This window comes from Balaenoptera borealis (genome assembly GCF_965194805.1).
Source record: "Balaenoptera borealis genome assembly, chromosome: 8".
Lineage (NCBI taxonomy): Eukaryota > Metazoa > Chordata > Mammalia > Artiodactyla > Balaenopteridae > Balaenoptera > Balaenoptera borealis.
Window position 1 is genome coordinate 30,518,356 of NC_138865.1, and position 19,774 is coordinate 30,538,129.

Here is a 19,774-nt window from a genome sequence, read left to right on the forward strand (position 1 = left end):
ACTATTTTCCATAGCAGCTGCACCGACTTATATTCCCACCAACAGTGTAGGAGAGTTCCATTTTCTCCACACCCTCTCCAGCACTTGTTATTTGTAGACTTTTTAATGATGGCCATTCTGACCAGTGTGAGGTGGTACCTCATTGTAGTTTTGATTTGCATTTCTCTAATAATTAACGATATTGAGCATCTTTTCATGTGTCTGTTGGCCATCCGTATTTCTTCTTTGGAGAAATGTCTATTTAGGTCTTCTGCCCATTTTTCAATTGGGTTGTTTGTTTTTTTGTTGTTGAGTTGTATGAGCTGTTTGTAAATCAAGCCCTTGTCATTTGCAAATATTTTCTCCCATTCTGTAGGTTGTCTTTTTGTTTTGTTTATGGTTTCCTTTGCTATGCAAAAGCTTGTAAGTTTGATTAGGTCCCATTTGTTTATTTTTGCTTTTATTTCTATTGCCTTGGGAGACTGACCTAAGAAAACATTGGTACAATTTATGTCAGAGAATGTTTTGCCTATGATCTCTTCTAGGAGTTTTATGGTGTCATATCTTATGTTTAAGTCTTTAAGTCATTTAGAGTTCATTTTTGTGTATGGTGAGAGGGTGCATTCTAACTTGTGCAGTTGATTCTTTGCCTAGTTAATGTGGAGCAGATCCCTTCTCTGTAGGAGGAATAAATGCAAAATGAGTAAAAAAAAAATCACATATTGTATTAGTTTATTAATATATAATTTTAATAAACACAATTTTGTTTTGTTTAGAAAACACAGTAAAGCATAAAATCATCAGAATATTTAAATAAGCCAAAACTAAAAATTCATCTTCACCTTCTCAGATCTTTTTTGGTTGAAAGTTATGCCAGTTATATCAGTATTTACCAGAGTATGGGCTGTAGAACTGGTCCTATGTGCTGTTAACAGTTATTACAGGTAAAATTGTTCCATGGTTTAATAATTTGAGAAAATTTTGGGTGAAACAAGGTTAAATGAGATTTCTATATTATAGGGTTTCTCAAAGTTTTAAAATTATGCCAACATGCATTAGGAATCTTCAAGGTTGGAAGGCAGATGGTGTGGATTTATTGACATCATATAACTCTTTTATGGAACAACTAAGGGATTAGTGGTCTGAGGAACACACTTTGGGAAATGCTGACTCAGATTTCTAATGTAGGCTCCTTCTGCTAGAGAAATTTCACCACTGAAGACCTGTGTTGAAAGACCTGCAATTCAGTAAAACTTCCTGGAATGATGGTTCTCAGTGCTGGCCAACTATTAGAATCACCCGGGAGCTTTAAACGTGCCAGTGCCCAGGCCCCAGCCCAGGCCAGCTAAGTCAGGGTCTTTGAGGGTGAGTTTTCCCATCTATAAAATAGAAATAATACTACCTACCTCACAGGATTGTCATGAACCATAAATGAGACTGTATGTGTAAAATGCCTACTCTGGTGCCCAAAACAAAATTTGGTCTTTGAAAAAATGGTTCATTCTGGGGAGAGTGTAGAATTTCAATTTTAAAATGTAGAAGATATTATTAAAATAGAAAATCACTGTTTGGCTGGCACAGTTTTGCATCCATGGATGCTAAAATTAGAGGGTAAATGTATGATGAGAAACCGGATGTTTGTATAGTCTGAAGGTATTTCCCACAATATACTTATTCATTCCAAAAGGAAAATAGTAACTTCAACAGTGGAAGAATCTGCGGACCCCATCTTAACTAAGTGAAGAAAGGTAACCTTACCAGTAATGAGACATATTAACATCACATACCCCTGATCTCATGCATTGAGAAGAGCATGTCAGTGCTTCTGTAGTATTGTTGCCCAAAAATACATTACCTGGGTTTACTTATAAGGAAGCATCAGACAAACGCAAAGCAAAGGACATTTTACAAAATAACTGGCAGCACTCCTCAGAAATGTCAAGGTCATGAAAAAAAAAGAAAGACAGACTGAGGAACTGTCCCTGACTGGACGAGACTAAGGAACCATGACAGCCAAATGCAATGCATGAGCCTGGATTGGATCAAGGACTAGCCCTTGGGACATTAGTGGGATATTAGTGGGACAATTGGTGAAAATCCAATGAGTTTTGTAGATTATGCGTTTTTCAGTGTATTTATCTGGTTTTGACAATTGTGCTATGGTTATGTAAGATGTTAATGTTCGGGGATGAGGGGTGATGGGTAAATGGAACACTGTACTATTTTGCAACTTTTTTGTAAGGCTGAAACATTTTCAAAATGAAAAGTTAAAAAATTGTTTTAAAATTTTACTGTTTCTTCATTTCTTCCCATTCTGGCACTTTAGAGATAATAGAATCAGTATTTTTTCCCTCTTAGGCATTTTGAATATAGGGGAAATAGGCCCCTGTACTGTAGAGTGTACATTGATTATAGTGAAAAAGAGGCCCAAGATGCACATTGTAAGAAGCCTCTCATATGATTTTAATAAATGTGTTCTCTAAATAAATGTGGCTAGAGGACTTGGTAGAAGAGGAAGAACAAAAGAGCTCCAGGAAAGTAGAGGACAGGAGCAGAGCAGGTGGCGAGAAGAAATTAGGAGCTGCTGGAGATGGGTTTTGGAAAGAGTTCTTGAATAAAGGGGCAGGGGGAGGGCAGACAGTTGTGGGTAGGAAATAGCTATGAAGGACATTAAGAAGGGCAGAGAAGGGACAGAAGCATTTAAAGATATTCTGCTGGCATCACACATGTATGTTCTCCTTGATATTTGTTTGTGAGCCTGCAGTAGAGATTTTGATTTTTTCCAGTTGTTTTCTTTGAATATTACTCTATGCTGAGACTCTCCTCGAAGGGCCTGGTTCTAGTCGTGTTACACTGAGATACAGTCCAGATCATGTGCCCTGTTTGTGAGACAGACAACACAACAATTTATCTGGTAGCCCTTTGGCCCTTATGGAAAAAAGTAGCTTGGCGCTGCAAACTCAAACCGCTGAAGGACCGTGCAGTGCAGTTCTCTGTTGCTGGGCGTGAGTAAGGGTCACCATCAGGAGACTTAAGGAGAATTGCTGGAGCAGCGTGGCTGAGGAGCTGCATGGGGCCTCTCACGGGCTCTCTTCACTGGCAATGTCCATTTGTTTCCTCCCAATCATTTTCAGGACTGGAAGCCAGAAATGAATCTGAAAAGACACGAAGCTGGATGAATGAGCATTAGAGTCATTTCAAATGCCACTGACACAAACTTTTCACAAGACTTTGAAACGGCCAGAAAAGCTTATCCTTAGGTATTATTTTGGTCTCTCATTGTCTATGAAGTATTTTCCAGTTCTGTAAGTTGTAGATAGCTGATGGCAACAATGCAAATGATTCTTGTCTATGAACATGCAAATGAATTTCACCCTGCAGAGTACAATTGATCCTCCCATCCTCCCTTGTGGAAGAAGCCGGTTTTGTATCTATTAAGCAAATTCATTTTGGTATTCACGATGGCCTGTATACGTGTGATTTAAACGGTTCTTTGAATTGGTTGGAGTTTCTTACTGTTCCGTCTTTAATACGTTGAATAAAATCTTTGACAAGTGTTCATTTTATATGTGTATGGAAGTCATTATGTTATCATATATATGTATAAATATATACATATCATATATATATATCTCATCATATATATATATATTTTTTTTAAACTTTTTTTTTAATTTGAGTTTTTTAATTTTTTTTTTAATATTTGTTTATTTATTTATTTATGGCTGTGTTGGGTCTTCGCCTCTGTGCGAGGGCTCCCTCCAGCCGCGGCAAGCGGGGGCCACCCTTCATCGCGGTGCGCGGGCCTCTCACTATCGCGGCCTCTCGCTGCGGAGCACAGGCTCCAGACGCGCAGGCCCAGCAATTGTGGCTCACGGGCCCAGTCGCTCCGCGGCACGCGGGATCCTCCCAGACCAGGGCTCGAACCCGTGTCCCCTGCACCGGCAGGCAGACTCTCAACCACTGCGCCGCCAGGGAAGCCCCATATATATTTTTTAATGCTGGAGGATGAGCAAATTCTTTGGAGTTTACCAAGCTGTAGTAGATACTTCCCTTCTGTTATTTATCTATCCCGGTAAAGTAACTCTGACTGGGTATTGTTCTTTAACAGCCATTAGGGCCTTCCCAGTAGCTTTTCTACAATATGACCGAACGTACTCAATTGAAATCAGTGTTTTGAAGGCTATCTTGTAGAATCCTCTGGACCGTCATTGCTGTAGAGTCTTCTGGACTTAGCCATGTACATCCGTTCCCCGTCACTGCCCACCCATCCCACCCCACCACCCGCCCCAAAACAGTGTCCTATCTGTTGCTGGGGATATAAGCCCTAATGGAAAGTTGAAGAGTGCTTTGAAATTCCATTTGCCCTTCAAAATCAAAATTTCCCTAATTACAGGTTATAACCCTATTTTGGCTTTACCTTTGTGAAGTACAGACTCAGTTTCCTTTTTACTTCTCCCACTGGTTGCTTTGATCGTTTCTTCAGTAGCTTTGCATGTAGGTATCGGATGCGCTCCCTCTGCACACTTGGGTAGAAGGATGCTGACACCAGGATTTTAAGTTGCATCAGGATGGAGGACAACAGTCCTAGCATCACTAGTATCACAAGAATAAAACTGAGAGGAATCCAGGTCTTAGACAGAAGTAGCTTTGGTTTAGGGAGGCAACTGGGTTCAAACAGAGATATATTAAATGAAGAATCATGGATGATGTCTTGAGCTTCTTGTTTCTAAAATGAAAGAATAAAATCATCAAGATCCATGCCATTTTCATACTCTGTCCTTGTCTTTCTCAATACTGCCCCGTAGCACGTAACATTTATCTTAAAATACGCAGGGAACTTTGGCTGAAGGGGCTATCCCTGCTCCTTTTATGTGCTATGATTGGAATAAAGGAGAAGGGATGAATTTTAGTTGTAGCCACTGCAGAGTTTTCCAAAGTGGGACTGTGGAAATATAGATTTCCTTGAGAGAAGGATATCAGATAAGTTTGTTTGCTCTGTCCTTTCTTTAGAGAGTCACGATGGCCATGAGACTGTTGAAGGTGCTGAGAAGAAAGCAGAGAAATTCGCTTAACTTCAGCCAACGATTCTCCTATTAATTTTGACCGCATAACCCATTTTTATGGAACACCTATTTCTACACTTCAGAGCATGTGGGACTAATGAAAGGTGGTTTTCGCTTAACTGGGGGAGAAGTTTTTTTTGTAGCAGAGCCCCTCAAGACCCAGTCATAGCCTCTCCATCTCAACAAACACCTTGTCAGCAGACCACAAGGTCATAAAGATGTGGAGGCATTAAATTATGTTCTAAGTCATCCTTCTAGAGCTTGAGGTGGTGGGGGTGGGTGGGTGGAATTATTCTTGATGCAAGAATACAAAGACGAGTATATTTACTGAAAGTGGCTCTAAAATCCTATTTATAGAGGTCTCAAAATAGGACATTTTCGCATCTCTCTTAGATGATAGGAGGGGCGCATTCCTTCCTGCTTGAAGGCAAGAGAATAAGCCAGGTGCTCTCAACAAACTGACCCAGAGGGCAGATGACATTGAGCCACCCAGCCAAGCCACCAGCAAGAGAAGTGTGTGCTGATTCAGCTCTTACTTTTCCCTGACCTGAGAAAGCCATATACTCTCTTGGTGGATTTGTTTTCCCATTTGGTAAAACAGGAATTAATGGACCAGATCCTGCCCATGAATAAACTACTCCCAGTGTAAATTAAGCACCTTGGGGATGGAGCATTAACGTTACAGACTGGAGTACTTAGTAAGTTATTATCACCACAACACCCTAGAGCCCTGGGGCCCAGAGGAGGAAAATGACTTCTGAAAAGAACTCAATCACACCCAGAGAACACCGCGCACCTTCGATTTACCCCAATACCTGTGAAAAATCTGGAAACCCCAAAACCTGGGACTTCTACACAAATGTCAAGTCAGATCTGCAATTTCCCCAGCACTGTGGCTAAGCAATAGAAAGCATTTGTGTTGCCTCTCCTTTTCTCTTATTAAAAAGGCAGTTCACCTACGATTAAATAGAGAGATTTGTCCCCAGAGCAGAGGCATGCATTCTTTTCAATACTGTTGAAGAAACAAACACATCGATTGAGTCAGTGATGAGAAATCCTGCAATAAGAAAGCAGCGGGTGTCCGGTCTGGGAAGAAGTTATTTAGTCTAGGAATCTAACTGGGGATTTTGCAGCTGGGAGTCAGGGCTTCAGAAAGGTTGTCAACACTTTTGTACGGGCTTGGTGGAGGGTAACAAACTCTCAAAATACCGAGCAATGTACTAAATGGTACCCCAATGTTTTAAAATGTGTTTGCCTCTCTCAAGTAAACAATTTGCCAAGATGGTATGGAGTAATGGATGGAAGATTCACTCTGGTATCAGACAGTCCTGAAAAGTTAATGCAGACCAGTGCTGGGCACATAGTAGGTGCTCAATAAGTAGCGACTGTAGCTATTTTTACTTACAGTGTCCACCCATCCAGCCAGGTCTATTCACGTCGTTTCCCACTTTTCTTCTTTCTTTAAAATTGTATAAAAGTGGGAGAAACCTTGAGCCAATGTTTCTTTTCTTGCTTGACTTCTCCTTTGCAAATCTGCTGCAATGGAGAGACCAGGAACCTCCAAGGGCATCGTGGGATAAGGGCAGGGCACTGCCAGTTACATGGAAGCCGGCTGCTGGTGGCACAGCCTCCCAGGCTCGGCAGGAGAGAGTTTGAGACGAGCTCCCACAGCAGTCTCGTGCTCGCATCTGTTCTGCGCCCACCACCCTGCTGTCATTGTGAGCGTACGTGGTGGCCTCCCCCGCCAGGACGTGAGCCCCTCGATGGCAGCCATCACGGTCTAGACAACTTTGCATCCCCAGGACCCAGCAACACCCCAAAATGTATTTGCCAGGACATTGTCATTGGAAAGCTTCTGGGCCTTTTTTGGAAGGCAGACTTGCTTTTCTCCACTCGTCTATCTAAAACAGTGAGAATTCACAAAACAAACATGGGTTTTCGCTCAGAGAGAAATAGACGAGAGAGGAGCAAAAAGATAAAGAAGGAGAGGAAGAACTGAGAGGGGATGATCAAAAAAGGGACTACAGGAGGGGGATGCACTATGGGGGAGAGGAGGAGAGAAGCCCTTTTACCAGCCGCTGCCCCGGATCAAGCCTGGCTGAAAATCTTGTTTGGCTTTCATTTGAAACACTGTTTCCATTATCCACCCTCCTCCAGATATGTAGAGCAACGGGGGGTTCTTGTAATTAACTGAAGACTTCGGAGGAAGCAGAGGGCTCAGAGTAATCAACTCTGAGAAGCAGCCCAGGATTAGGCGGGGCAGGGGCCAGACAGTACCTGCGGAGCCAGGAGAAAAGGGGAGGGAGAGTGTGGATGCAGCAGGAGCAAATGGGCTTTCAAAGGAGGGTTTCCAGGTCCCCTTCTGCTCTTCCCCTCTGAGATTGCCCCAGCAGAGGCACAATCTACTGTGGCTCGATAAAGAGGAGGGAAAATCAGACATATGGAAACAGTAGATGGCATGTTCACCAGCCCAGGCTAGTGCACAACACCCAGCGTGCATGACATTCACACACACACACACACACACACACACACACACACACGTGCACATGTACACACATACAACTACACACACTACGTGTGCACATGCACACAGAGGCACACACTAGACACACATGTGCACGTTCCACCTAGCGCAGAACGCTACGTTTAAAAACAAATAAGACAAGTATCTGACAGTATCCAGATCCTCTGAAATGTCTACATAATCATAAATTTCCACAGGGAAAAATGGAAAAGAGAAAAGATGGGATGAACAAAGACCATGGTCTCCTCTGTTGCAGTACGGCTGCCACAGGAAACTAATACAGTGATCAAAAATGTTCAGAGTGTTCTCATACTCTAACATTGGGGTTTCAACTCAATCTAACCAACATTTTGGGTGTTCTTCCTACATGCCAGGCTCTGTGCCAGGCACTGAGGATCCAGAGGGGAATAAGACACTGCCCTGCCTTGGGAAGTTCACGATCTTTTGCAAACACACAGCAAACAGCTGGGATACACAGTGAGACGGGCCTGCGAGCACCTACCTCTCTGTGCAACTTCAAGTGAACCTCAAGCCCTGGCAAGCTTTGGAAATGTTTGCTGACGGAGAAGATGAGCCAATACAGCAGATAATCTATGGCTGCAAACAACACCCAGATGTAGAGATGGGTAAGCACCGGGAGGAAAAACAGCCCCAGGTTTTTCCTGTCTTTAGGAGTCAGCCAGAAAGATGGGATGATGACATACTTCTTCCTTTCCTGCTTATTCAGCGGGAGGACGCAGGGCCTCTGTGCGTGCCTCTCCCTCTCGTCAAACTGAACAAATTGTCTGGTGATGTAGATGTTCTCAAACTTCCAAACACAGGAGCCCAAAAATCGCCTCATGAAGAGGCCAGTGCCAAGTAGCACCAGCAGAAGCCCTGTGAAGGCAAATAGCTGCCGCCCCAGGGAAGACAACACCTCTGTCGCCCTCACTACCTGGTACAAGACATGCAGGGCTCTGTCTGTAGTGTCATTGAGCTGTGCCTCCAGGGCTTGGCTGGGACTAAAAAGAGAGACCTCCAGGGTTTGGTTCCAAGAAACAAGGTCATCAAATAGACTTAGGTGAGTGGCAAGGCCGTATATCCACTGAATTGCTTCAATATATTTTTTCAAAAGTGGAAAATGGATGGAAAAGCTCTTTGCCCTTAGGTTGCAAGTCATACTGTCCAGGAGGCCTTTAAAGTTGTGAAAAATATTTTCCACGTGTCCAAAGATTACTATCCCTGTGCCAGCGGTGATCAAAGCGTTCCTGCCTTCACGCAGGCCACACGAGAGGAAGAAGGGCAGAATGAAACACCGTGCGTGCTTGGAGCAGCACAGCAGAGCACACGTGACCATCCAGGAGGTGGTGAAGACTACGAATGAGGACAGAAGCCAGGAGAAGGCCCCAGAGAGGAGGCCCACGGAAATGAAAGCAACAAAACAGCAAGTGCCCAAATGTTGGGTGAAGTCCATCCATCCAAGGCTCCTTGGAGACACATACGTCCTCCAAAGACTGAGGAAGATATTGGTGCCTGAGGCCCAGACACCCATGCTCCCTGTGTCCCTGGAAATGAAAGAGAAACAGGGTCAGATGTTACGTTTAAATGTCCTCTGTCACTTTGTAAAGGGCACGATGATAGATTGATTGCAAAAAATGGCCGTAATTTTTTACCCTTCTCAGTCTCTACACTATTACTAAACCAAACTTGGGCCCGCTCACCGCCAATCCACTGACACTGGATTGTGCTGAAGGGAAGTGCAGAGTTTATTGCAAGGTGGTGCCCAGTGTGGCCAAGCAAGGAGAACGGGCAGCTTGTGTTCAAAAGACCCGAACTCAATATAAATGAGTTTATTTACAAAACAGAAGTAGATTCACAGACATAGAAAACAAACTTATGGTTACCAGAGGGGATAACGAGATGGGGAGGTGCGGGGGAGCTAAATTAAAACTTTGGGATCAACTGCTATGTATAAAATAGGTAAACAACAAGGACCTACTCTACAGCACAGGGAACTATATTCAGTGTCTTGTAATAACCTATAATGGAAAAGAATCTGAAAAAGAATATATATACAAATGTTTATGCATAACTGAGTCACTTTGCTGTACACCTGAAGCTAACACAACACTGTAAATTAACTATACTTCAATTAAAAAAACACGGTTTAAAAAAAAGAGACCTGAACTCCGCAGTGGCTTTCGGGGAAGGGTTGTTAAAGGCAAGGTGAGGGAGAGGGTTGCAGGTGCCTGATCAGCTTGGTACATCCTTCTGATTGTGGGTGGTGAGGTAACAGTGTGATGTTTCGGGAATTAACATCATCAACCTCTGGTTCCAACCCCTCTGGGGTCTACATGCTTATTGTCACATGCAGTTAACTTCTTCCACCTGGTGGGGGCTTTTAATGTCTGCAAAACACCTCAAGGATATGGTTCAGGTTATTATCTACAGCCTTGAGGAGGCACTAAAAGTCCTTGACTTTGTGTTATGGCTAAACTCTTATGATTTTGTCTTACTTGACTCTTTTCCTTTGTTTCTGCATTTTCTCACTTTTCTCATTAAATTTGCTCTTTGGACTTGGGGGGAGGCCTACGAGGCTAAAGCTTTTCTACAAACAAGAGGTGGGGGACACGGGGTCTGTCCCTGGGGAGGCCCCGCAGGGTCCTGCTCAGTTTCTACACCTCCTTGCAAAGTGACATTACAGCTTCTCCCATCAAGAAGTGAGAGAAATAGAATCACATGGTGGGGTTTATTTCTCCAGTCCTTGAATTTGGGATGGCCTTGTGACATCATCGGCCAATGGAATGTGGCAGAAGTAATAGTATGCCTATCCTGAGTCTATGATTCCCTCCTGCCTCTCTTGGAACCCTACTACTAACTTGTTGACAAGTCCAGGTGTATTAGCTTCTATTGCTGCTGTAGCAAATTTCCACAGACTTAGTGGCTTATAGAAACACATATTTATTCTCTCACAGTTCTAGAGGTCAGAAGTCTAAAACTGGTCCAGAGGGCTGCAGAGGGCTGGAGGTTCTAGGGGAAAATCCATTTGCTTGCCTTTTCCAGCTTCTAAAGGCCACCTATATTCCTTGGCTTGTGGACTCTCCTCCATCTCAAAGAGAGCAATGTTGCATCTTCTTTTCTTTCTGACCTCTGCTTCCATCCTTATATCTTCTCTCATGACTCTGATCTTCCTGCCTCCCTCTTCAAAGGACCCCTGTGACTATACTGGGGCCACCCAAGTAATCCAGGATAATCTCTCCATCTCAAGGTCCTTAACTCAAGCACATATGTAGAGTTCCTTTTACCATGAAAGGTAACATAGTCATAGGTTCTGGGCATTAGGACATGGACATCTTTGGTAGGGGCTCGGGGGGTGGGGTCATTCATCATGTCATACCAGGTTGGGCTGCTGAATGACAAGAGGAACATGACCAGTCTATTCCATCAACTCAGCCAATAGCCAGTCAACTGCCAGATACGTGAAATGGGGCATCCTAGGCCAGCCAGGCCCCAGCCACCAGCTGATCACAGATACTTGAGCAATAAGAAATGCTTATTTACTTTGAGCCCCTGAAATCTGTGCTGCTTTTTTGCACAGCGATTGTTAACTGATAAAAGCAGCAATCCTGTGCCATGGGTCTTATTAATAGAAACAAACCTTAGGTTGATGGACAGGCTGAAATTTCAACAAACTGCATTATATAAGATCACTTTCTGACAGTCATCTATTTTCTTGTGCTCTAAGTTTACAGACAAGAAAGCAAACCAAAGGCATCCAAACTTAAACGTGGCATTGGACTGAGGCCATTGTATTCAGCTCTGTAACCATTCTGCCTTCCCTCCCTTGCTCCTACCCTCTGAGTGCAGTTCTCTCCTGAGAATCTTACAAGGAAAATGAGAATATTTTGTCACCGAGTTAATCATCTTTTCTTTTTTCCCAGATCTGGCATAACAAAAGTGAAGGTGCTATGGGGCTGCTACTGCCCTGTCAGTCATGCAGATTTAGGTGTGTGATGCACTCAGAGAGGCTTGGGTTCATTTGGGATGATACAAAATAAATTTGAGCTATCTTAATTGACATGAAAATATCTAATGAGCATTATACCCTATGTATGGAATTTTAACGAAGGCATTGATCAGTTTTTAAACACTCTCAAATAAATCCCTTCTCACGTCAAATATTTTGGGGCTGGATTTATGGAGTAGCTTAATACTGTTTGAGCCAGTGAATTACACTGGTAATGTGAGAAAGGTATCCAGTCACTGGCGGGAGGGCGTGAACTGAGCAACCTGAAGGGAAGAAATGGCTCTCTTTTTGGGTTCGGGCGGAATGGGGTCAATGTAGGACAGAAATGAGATGGGGAAATAGGCAGGTTAGGAACAAACCTGTGGAAGTATCTTCAGCAATAATATAGAGGGCTTGCAGCTCCTGCACATAATCTGAATGGTAAAGTTCAGTGCAGAGAAGAGATACAGGGAGACATTGTGTTGAAGAAGGGTCATTACCATGTGGGACTGGCCTTACAGAAGATTCGAGATCCTCCCTAAGAAGGCGGTCTTACTCCATCCGGAGGAAAGGAAATTGGAAGAAATGGACATTAGAGTGGGGACCAGCAAAAGAACAGAGTTCTTTTTTCCTGCAAGCTTGCTGCCTTTCAGAACTGGAGGTTGATTTGGAGGTTGGCAGTACTCCTGCACACCAAATCCACTCCTATGCCTCTGTGAGCCCCAGAAATCACTGATAGCCCCTGTGCTCCTGAACTGTCCCCAGCCTTGCCAGTGCGAGTCAGCCCTGCTTCATTGCCTGGGTCGGAGGACTTGATCAGTCAGCCGTGAGCAGGGGGACAGTGGGCAGGATGCCCAGCACCACAGCAAATTGGGAGGTGCTGCCTCTCCTCCTAGGTGTGTCCCCATTTGCTTTCTTCGGTATGGCTTTGGATTTGGCCCCAAACCGTTATCTGAGTAATTGGTACACTAATAGATCATAATTGTCTATTATGTCCTAGGAGCACTTTATATATAGCATCTCTCTGCATCCTCCCTAAAGCCTCTGGAGGTTGCTTTTCACACAGTGGACGCCGAGGCTTAGAGTGCTTGCTGAAATGTGTCAGCGATCACACGGAGAGTAGGTGGCACAGCAGAATTCAGACCAGGTCTCCCTGTCCCCTGAGCCACGCCCAGATTCCACGGCTCTGGGTTATGTGACAGGATGCTCAGCTTACTGTATCTGCTGGAAACACATCACACTTTCTGTCAGTGACTGTTTAAGAGCTGATTTGTATATCACAAATCCATTTCTATCTGCTCATTTTTTTGCATCAAAATAGTTTACCCTGTAAGAATGTTTCTCAAATCAGCAGATTTTTCTCTACAGCAAATCAAAAATCCCAGCTGTTTCATTTTTTTCTAATATCCTTTATGAGGTACCATGTTGCTTGCTGTCTAAAAAATTAATAATGCAGATTTTAGATTAATTTTTCCTTCCTCTTGCCTTCATCCTTGTACAGTGTGTTCTTTATAAAGAGATTTCTCTGCAAGTGAGAAACAGATTTATGGATACATTAAAATTTTAGCCTTCGGCAATAAAATCTAATAACAATTAAATAAGATATATTACTGCAGTTTTGTCTTGTAAGAGGCACATGTTTTCTTAACAAGCAACAGATCTAATATTATTCCCCTTTGTTTTTGTGCTGAAAACAGCATGTCACCAAAAGACATCAAAACTTTCTGCAGCAAGAGGACCAAATGCCTTCTCTCCTATTTTATAGCTCAAGCCACAGAGGCGCGTTTGGACCACAAGCTCAGGGCTGGTGTTCCAGTCTGCCCTTCCTCTCACTGTTGAATGTGGCCTTGATTTCTTCACCAATCTCTGTTCCTCATTTTCCCTACTTGAATAAAAGACCTGCCTGAGCTCCTTCCTGGTGAGGTTTAAGGAGGGAAGCTTTGGCAAGCACGTTAAGATGGCCTGGAGATAAGGGGCCTAGGAAATGCAACCCGTTTCTTCTTGTTTCTTTGCTGCCACAGCAAATTGAGAACGTCCCTCCTCTGAGGCTCTTTAGGCAAGGCTTCAATGTCCCAACGATGAGAGGCTCAGAGGCAGGAGCTGGATTGCACCGCCTTCCCAGCACTAATGTTTGACACGTTGCCTTTAGATGTCTGTTGATTTCTATCCTCTCGCTCCTGCAGAGGTGCAGTCATTCTGCTGGTCTTTCTTTCTCCAGACGGCCCCAGTTCTTTCCTTTTAGAAAAATCAGGGAATCAGGATTTGGACAAGCTCGTTATTTATTCCTTTCTCAAAGACTTTTTCAGGCAGATACCCAGATTCTTAAATTTTACTTTTAGAGCTGGAAGAAATATGATAGGTCAGAGCTTCTTAAACTTGAGGATGTTATCACTGGGGGAGTCTTGTCAAAATGCAGATTTTGATTTCAAAGGTCTAGACTGGCACCTGAGAGTTTGCTTTCCTAACAAGTCCCAGGCGGTACTGATGCTGGTCATCTGACGACCAGGCACTGTGTAGCAATCTCTAGAATTCAGGACTGTCTGATAGCACTTTCAGCGGTGATGGAAACGTTCTGTATCTGTGCTGTCTAACATGGTCAGCACTAGCCTGATGTGACAATTGAGCACGGAGGGCTGGTGCAACTGAGGAGTTGAATTTTTAACTTTATTTAGTTTTAATTCATTTAAATTTAAATAGTCACACGTAGCTGGTTTCTATCTCCTGAACGGCACAGCTCTAGATGAGCAACACCTGGCCGGCTGGTTTCCGCAGATGAGGAAACGAAAATCCAAGGAGGCGACTGGGCTGGCCGAGGCTGTCCTAGACTAGAGGCAGCAGTGGGAGGGAGACCCCAGTTTTCTACCACAATGTGACACATTTCCCATCACATCAACATCTCATTTCTGACTCTTCATGAAACCTGTTTTAAAATTCCTACCAGAGTTCCTAAGCAACCGAGTTAAAATTTCCCACATACCAAATTTGCCTTTAGGCATCACAAAATAAATAATTAGAAAAGTGGACAAGCAAAATAGTAATAATAATAGATAATAGTTACCAAGTTGTTACCAAGCGTCTGGCCACTGTTATGGCATCCAAAATACATTATTCCTAATTTTCACAGTAGCTCTGTATGATTATATAGATACATTTTAGATGAGGAAACTGAGGCTCAGAGAGGTTTAATAACTTGTCCAAAGTCACACAGCGAGTAAGTAGAAGAGCCAGGATTCTAACCCATGTTTACGTGGCACTGAGGGTTCAGGATAGGCAAGTTTCTCAGACTCTCTTTAACATGATCCTCAAAGAGTTGCTTCTAATTTTGGTTGAAATATATTCCCAGAATCCCAATTATGGGCGAATCCTGAAATGCCATTCAACACTGTAGGTATAAACTCTCCTTGCGTTGTCATCTGCATGGGGTGTCCTCCACCTCCTCTGTCAGCACAGCCTAACTGAACCCTCCAGAGCTGACTACAGATCTCCATCGGGTGTCAGGCCCATCCTGGTCTGAGGTCTAGGCTGCAAGGCATTCGTTCTCAACTGAACCGTCTCTCCCAGCGTCAGGGGATGAGAGCAGCATTCAGTGTTGGTCCCCACCTTCTCTGCTGAGCTGGGGGTTAGGGTCGGGGTTTTCCCTTTGCTGGTAAATTAGGGCAGTGTGGGCAGCACTGAGCCTTTACACGCCTGCAGGGGTCAGACAGGCACCGAAAAGAGTGAAGAAAATCAAGAGATACAGAGACTTCCTGGGGGGCAGGGGTGTGGGCAGTGGGTCCTGGGGGGCTGGGAGCCCATGTCCCAGCTGAAGTTGCAGGAGTCCAGCCCAGCAGATTTTCTTCGAGGCTGTACACAGACCCAGTGTTACCAGATTTTCTGATTTTTTTTTTTTTTAAGAGAAGCCAGGAATCTAATTTTCTTTGGATAGCATCTCCTGATTAAAAAAAAAAAAAAAAAAAGTTTGGCTCAAATTATTTTTGAATAGTCTGACACTGATTTTGGCTACTGGTTGTCAGTTTGCAACCCTTGGTGTTTGGGGAAATCCTCACGTGACTTCCTCCTCTTCTCTCTGCCCGGCCTTCCTCCTCCCCTTCTCCTTCTCCAGTCATCTGAATTACCTTACCCTCTTTTTATTCCCTGGTACCTTTTAAAATCATGCTGTAGGCCAGATTGCAGTCTCATGCATAAAGGTTTTTCTCTATGCCTTGGGAATATTTTTTCCCCAAAGATCTCTAGCTCTATTTTATTCCCTTCTCTTGCTCTCCTGGATTGAGCCCTTCCCTCTCTCTCCATTGCTTCTTCCAGCAGCAGCTAAAAGGCTAACCTGATCCCTTTAACCTGCAGTTTCTCTTTACGGTGCCTCCATTATCAGTAATGTTTATCTCAACATCAGTGTCTCCCCAGGACCGTGTACCTGCTTTTTTGCTTTTACCAATGGCAATATCCCAAGAATAATTACCACTTTTCTGCCTTTATCCCTAAACTCCAGTTTGCGCCACAACCCGGGGCCAGGAAACCACAGCTGCAGTTCACAGGAGAATATCACCAAGGACCCATCTGTCTTTCACGGGATGAAAGGAGTTTTTGTGTGGCTGGGTGGGAGGGAACGAGTTACGGAACAGGGGCAGTGATGAGAAGCTCCTGGTCCAAGCGCGGAGCCACGCAGAACTGTGCGGTCTGTGTATCCAGCCTGAGCCCACACTTATCTGCTTTCATGCAGAGCTGAGCTGCTGCCATGGGAAACAGAAGCGGCCAGCCTTCTCCATCAACCTGCGCACGCCAGCAAAACGCCGGCTGTGAGGTGCATAGGCAGTGGATTTGATTGTTTTCCCCGGGGGGTATTCAACGTCAGTGGCAGCAGCAAAAGCCCTGGCACGGAGGACACAGGCTCCCAGCCCCCAGCCCCAGCCCCAGAGCCCTGTTCGCCCACTTTGTTGGGGAGTCAGGGCGATGAACATTCCTGTGTTGTCCTGTGATTCCTTTGAGCGCAGATGAACTCTCGAGGTGCAAAGAACGCATCCTTTGCTTCAGATACAAGGCCCAGTCAGCAGCTGTGACAATAATAACTAGAGCCTCCAAAGTGGCCCAGCCTGGGCGCCTTCCAGACTGGGGGGATATTGAAAAAGCACGTCACCAGTGTCGCTCTGGCGCTGGCAAACAGAAACCCACAGGATCATTGCTTTTGCAAGTGCAGGAGAAACCAATGCAGCCTTCTTTGGGGAAGGACCCAGAGGACAAGGAACTCAACGCGGTCCTATTGCTTCCCTCCTTCCCCAAGTGGGGAGCCCTCACCTTGTCTGACAGCCTGAGATTTCCAGTAAGTGAGACCTGCTCCTTCTGACCCGGCTCCCCATGCAGAAGCCAGTGGCTTATGCTCAACAAGCCCAGATACAGTCTGCAGACAGCCTGGGGGAAAATAAACCCCACTGCCGATGTTCTCTTTCTCTGCTTCTCCGACCCGCTCTGCTAATCCCCTGTGGGAACCTAGTCTAACACATCAGCCTCTCATTGACCTCAGGACTTGATGGGAATCTCATTTTAAAGGGGATTTGGAGAAAGGGCAGAGTGGGATAGAAAAAGACCACGGGGCAGGGAGACAGGAGACCTGTGGTCCGGCCTGCATGTGACCTTGGATAGGTCACTTCACCTCTAGGGACCACAGCTCCCTTGGGTCCTGCCAGCCCACAGTCTCGGAAATAAAGGCAAAGGAGAGTGGCCGAGCCCACTCTGGGTGCTGGCATTTTGCAGAAGCCCAGCACCGGTAAGGGGGACAAAAGGAGGACGGAGCGTTTCTTGTCCTTTTCTCTTTTTCTTTCTTTCTTTTTTTAAAGCTCTTGCAAACTTATAAATTGGTCGGGAATGCAGTGTTCTCTGAGCCTGCCAAAATAGCTCGAGCAGTGCCAAGAGGTGAAATGAATTCCTCATAATTTTGTTTTCATCGTTCTTGCCTTGGGAAAGCCAGCGAACGCCTTCCTCTCTGAAAGCAACCTTCACACAAGAAAGGAAAGATTAATGAGAGCTACTGGGTAAACAGAGGAGTGTCTACAGAAAAATTCAGTCCGGCATGGCACTGTCTGTGAGGCCTGGCAGCCTTTCCGAGCCAGCCCTGCTCCTCTCCCCGACCCGAGGCTTGGCTAACAGATCAATTCTTCAAAAGCCAGGGATGGCCCAAGTCCACACAGCTGTTCTGTTAAGAAGATGCTCAAGCTGCAGTCCTCCCTGAGATGAGGGATTCAGATCCCTCAGGCCAAGGTTAACAAAGACTTTCTGGTATTTCTGTACAGAGGTAAACTGTCGGGGATAGAGGCAGAGGTTTAAAGTTTCCTCTGGTCTCAACTGTTTATTCCAAGTTACTAATACTTAATTTTTTCTTATAAAAAAAAAAGCAATTTCAAAATCAAGATTATTCTGAAAGTTTACTTACAGGCTCTTCCCAGGTTCTTCTCTGAGTGCAAAAATGCCCTTTCCTAGGGCTCTGAGTCTTGATATAGAACACGGAAAAAGGAACCAGAAGTGACAAGAGGGTCACATAGCCATGAATCAACCTCTTTAATTCCCCAGAGAAGTGACTAAGTCGTTTAATATTGACAAAGGGGATAACAGATGCAAAGAAACCACATATTTCTTTCTAATATTTTTCTCGGAATAGATGTTGCAGAAATCAGTCCTAGAAAATAATGAAATAGGGTATTTTCAAACGTCAGAGAGTAAGTTACGAAAACTTGGGTGGTCTCTTGCCCTCTTCCTCTTCTTCCTGCATTCATACTCCCCACCCCCATCCCTACCCCCACAGGTGGGACCAAACATTCACCATCTCCACTCCCAACCTCAGCTGAAGAGACAAATTGCATGAAGGAGCCACCTCTGTCTTGATGACGCAAGAGAGGTGTAGTAATCTGTGTCATGCGTCTCAATCTTTTTTTTTTTTTTTTTTTGTAATATGTATTTATTTATTTGGCTGTGCTGGGTCTTAGTTGTGGCATGGGGGATCTTTATTGTGGCATGTGGAATCTTTAGTTGCAGTATGCAGGCTCTTAGTTGCGGCATGCGGGAACTTAGTTCCCCAGCCAGGGATCAAACCCAGGCCCCCTGCATTGGGAGCGTGCAGTCTTAACCACTGGACCACCAGGGAAGTCCCACACGTCTCAATCTTGCTGGGACTTTCCATCTTAGACATTTAGCTTCAAGTCAAGAGGACCAGCTTGCGTGGTGGCAGGGAATTAGGAAAGCTCAAAACCCTTCCACAAAACTGCTCTTCACTTTTTGATTGGGACTGCAAGAGCTTTTATCTTAAACATTCACACATTCCTGTAAATTGGTGCAGCCACTATGGAGAATAGTATGGAGGTTCCTTAAGAAACTAAAAATAGAGTTGCCATATGATTCTGCAATCCTACTCCTGGATAAATCTGGAGAAAAACATGGCCCGAAAGGATACTTGCACCCCAATACTCATCGCAGCCCTATTTACAATAGACAATCATGGAAACAACTTAAATGTCCATCAACAGATGAATGGATAAAGAAGATGTGTTACATATCTACAATGGAATATTATACAGCCATTAAAAAGAATGGAATAATGCCATTTGCAGCAACATGGATGGACCCAGAGATTGTCATACTGAGTGAAGTAAGTCAGACGGCAAAAGAGAAATATCATAATATATTGCTTATATGCAGAATTCTAAAAAAAATGACGCAAATGAACTTATTTACAAAACAGAATCAGACTCACAGACTTAGAGAACGAACTTAAGGTTACCAGGGGGGAGGGGAGGGGGGAGAGATAGTTAGGGAGTTTGGGATTGATATGTACACACTGCTATATTTAAAATGGATAACAAACAAGGACCTACTCTATAGCACAGGGAACTCTGCTCAATAGTCTGTAACAACCTAATTGGGAAAAGAATTTGAAAAAGAATAGGTACATGTATATGTATAACTGAATCACTTTGTTGTACACCTGAAACTAACACAATATTGTTAATCAACTATACTCCAATAAAAATAAAAAGTTGAAAAAAAATTCACACATTCCTGCCAAAATGCAAACATCCCTGAGAAGGGTCAGTGTAAAGAAAAATCTAAAACAAGTAACTGTATAGACGAGACACTGAAAACTCATGTCAAACATGGTGAAGATACACAAACATCTGATATTTGGGAAACACAGCCATCCACTGATAAACAGTAGGGATCCAGCAAATTTTGTGA

At 44.1% G+C, this 19,774-nt stretch overlaps 1 protein-coding gene across 1 annotated transcript; it reads right to left on the reverse strand.

The window, feature by feature from the left end:
• Nucleotides 1–1,167: 1,167 nt before the first annotated feature.
• Nucleotides 1,168–16,285, reverse strand: LOC309634355 (dendritic cell-specific transmembrane protein-like). Its single transcript, XM_082404308.1, has 3 exons — nt 8,075–16,285; nt 4,400–4,708; nt 1,168–3,134 (listed from the first exon to the last, which is right to left on the reverse strand). Exons 1-3 carry the CDS (start codon nt 9,101–9,103, stop codon nt 3,060–3,062), a joined length of 1,413 nt encoding a protein of 470 aa, XP_082260434.1. The 5' UTR covers nt 9,104–16,285; the 3' UTR covers nt 1,168–3,059.
• Nucleotides 16,286–19,774: the final 3,489 nt, after the last annotated feature.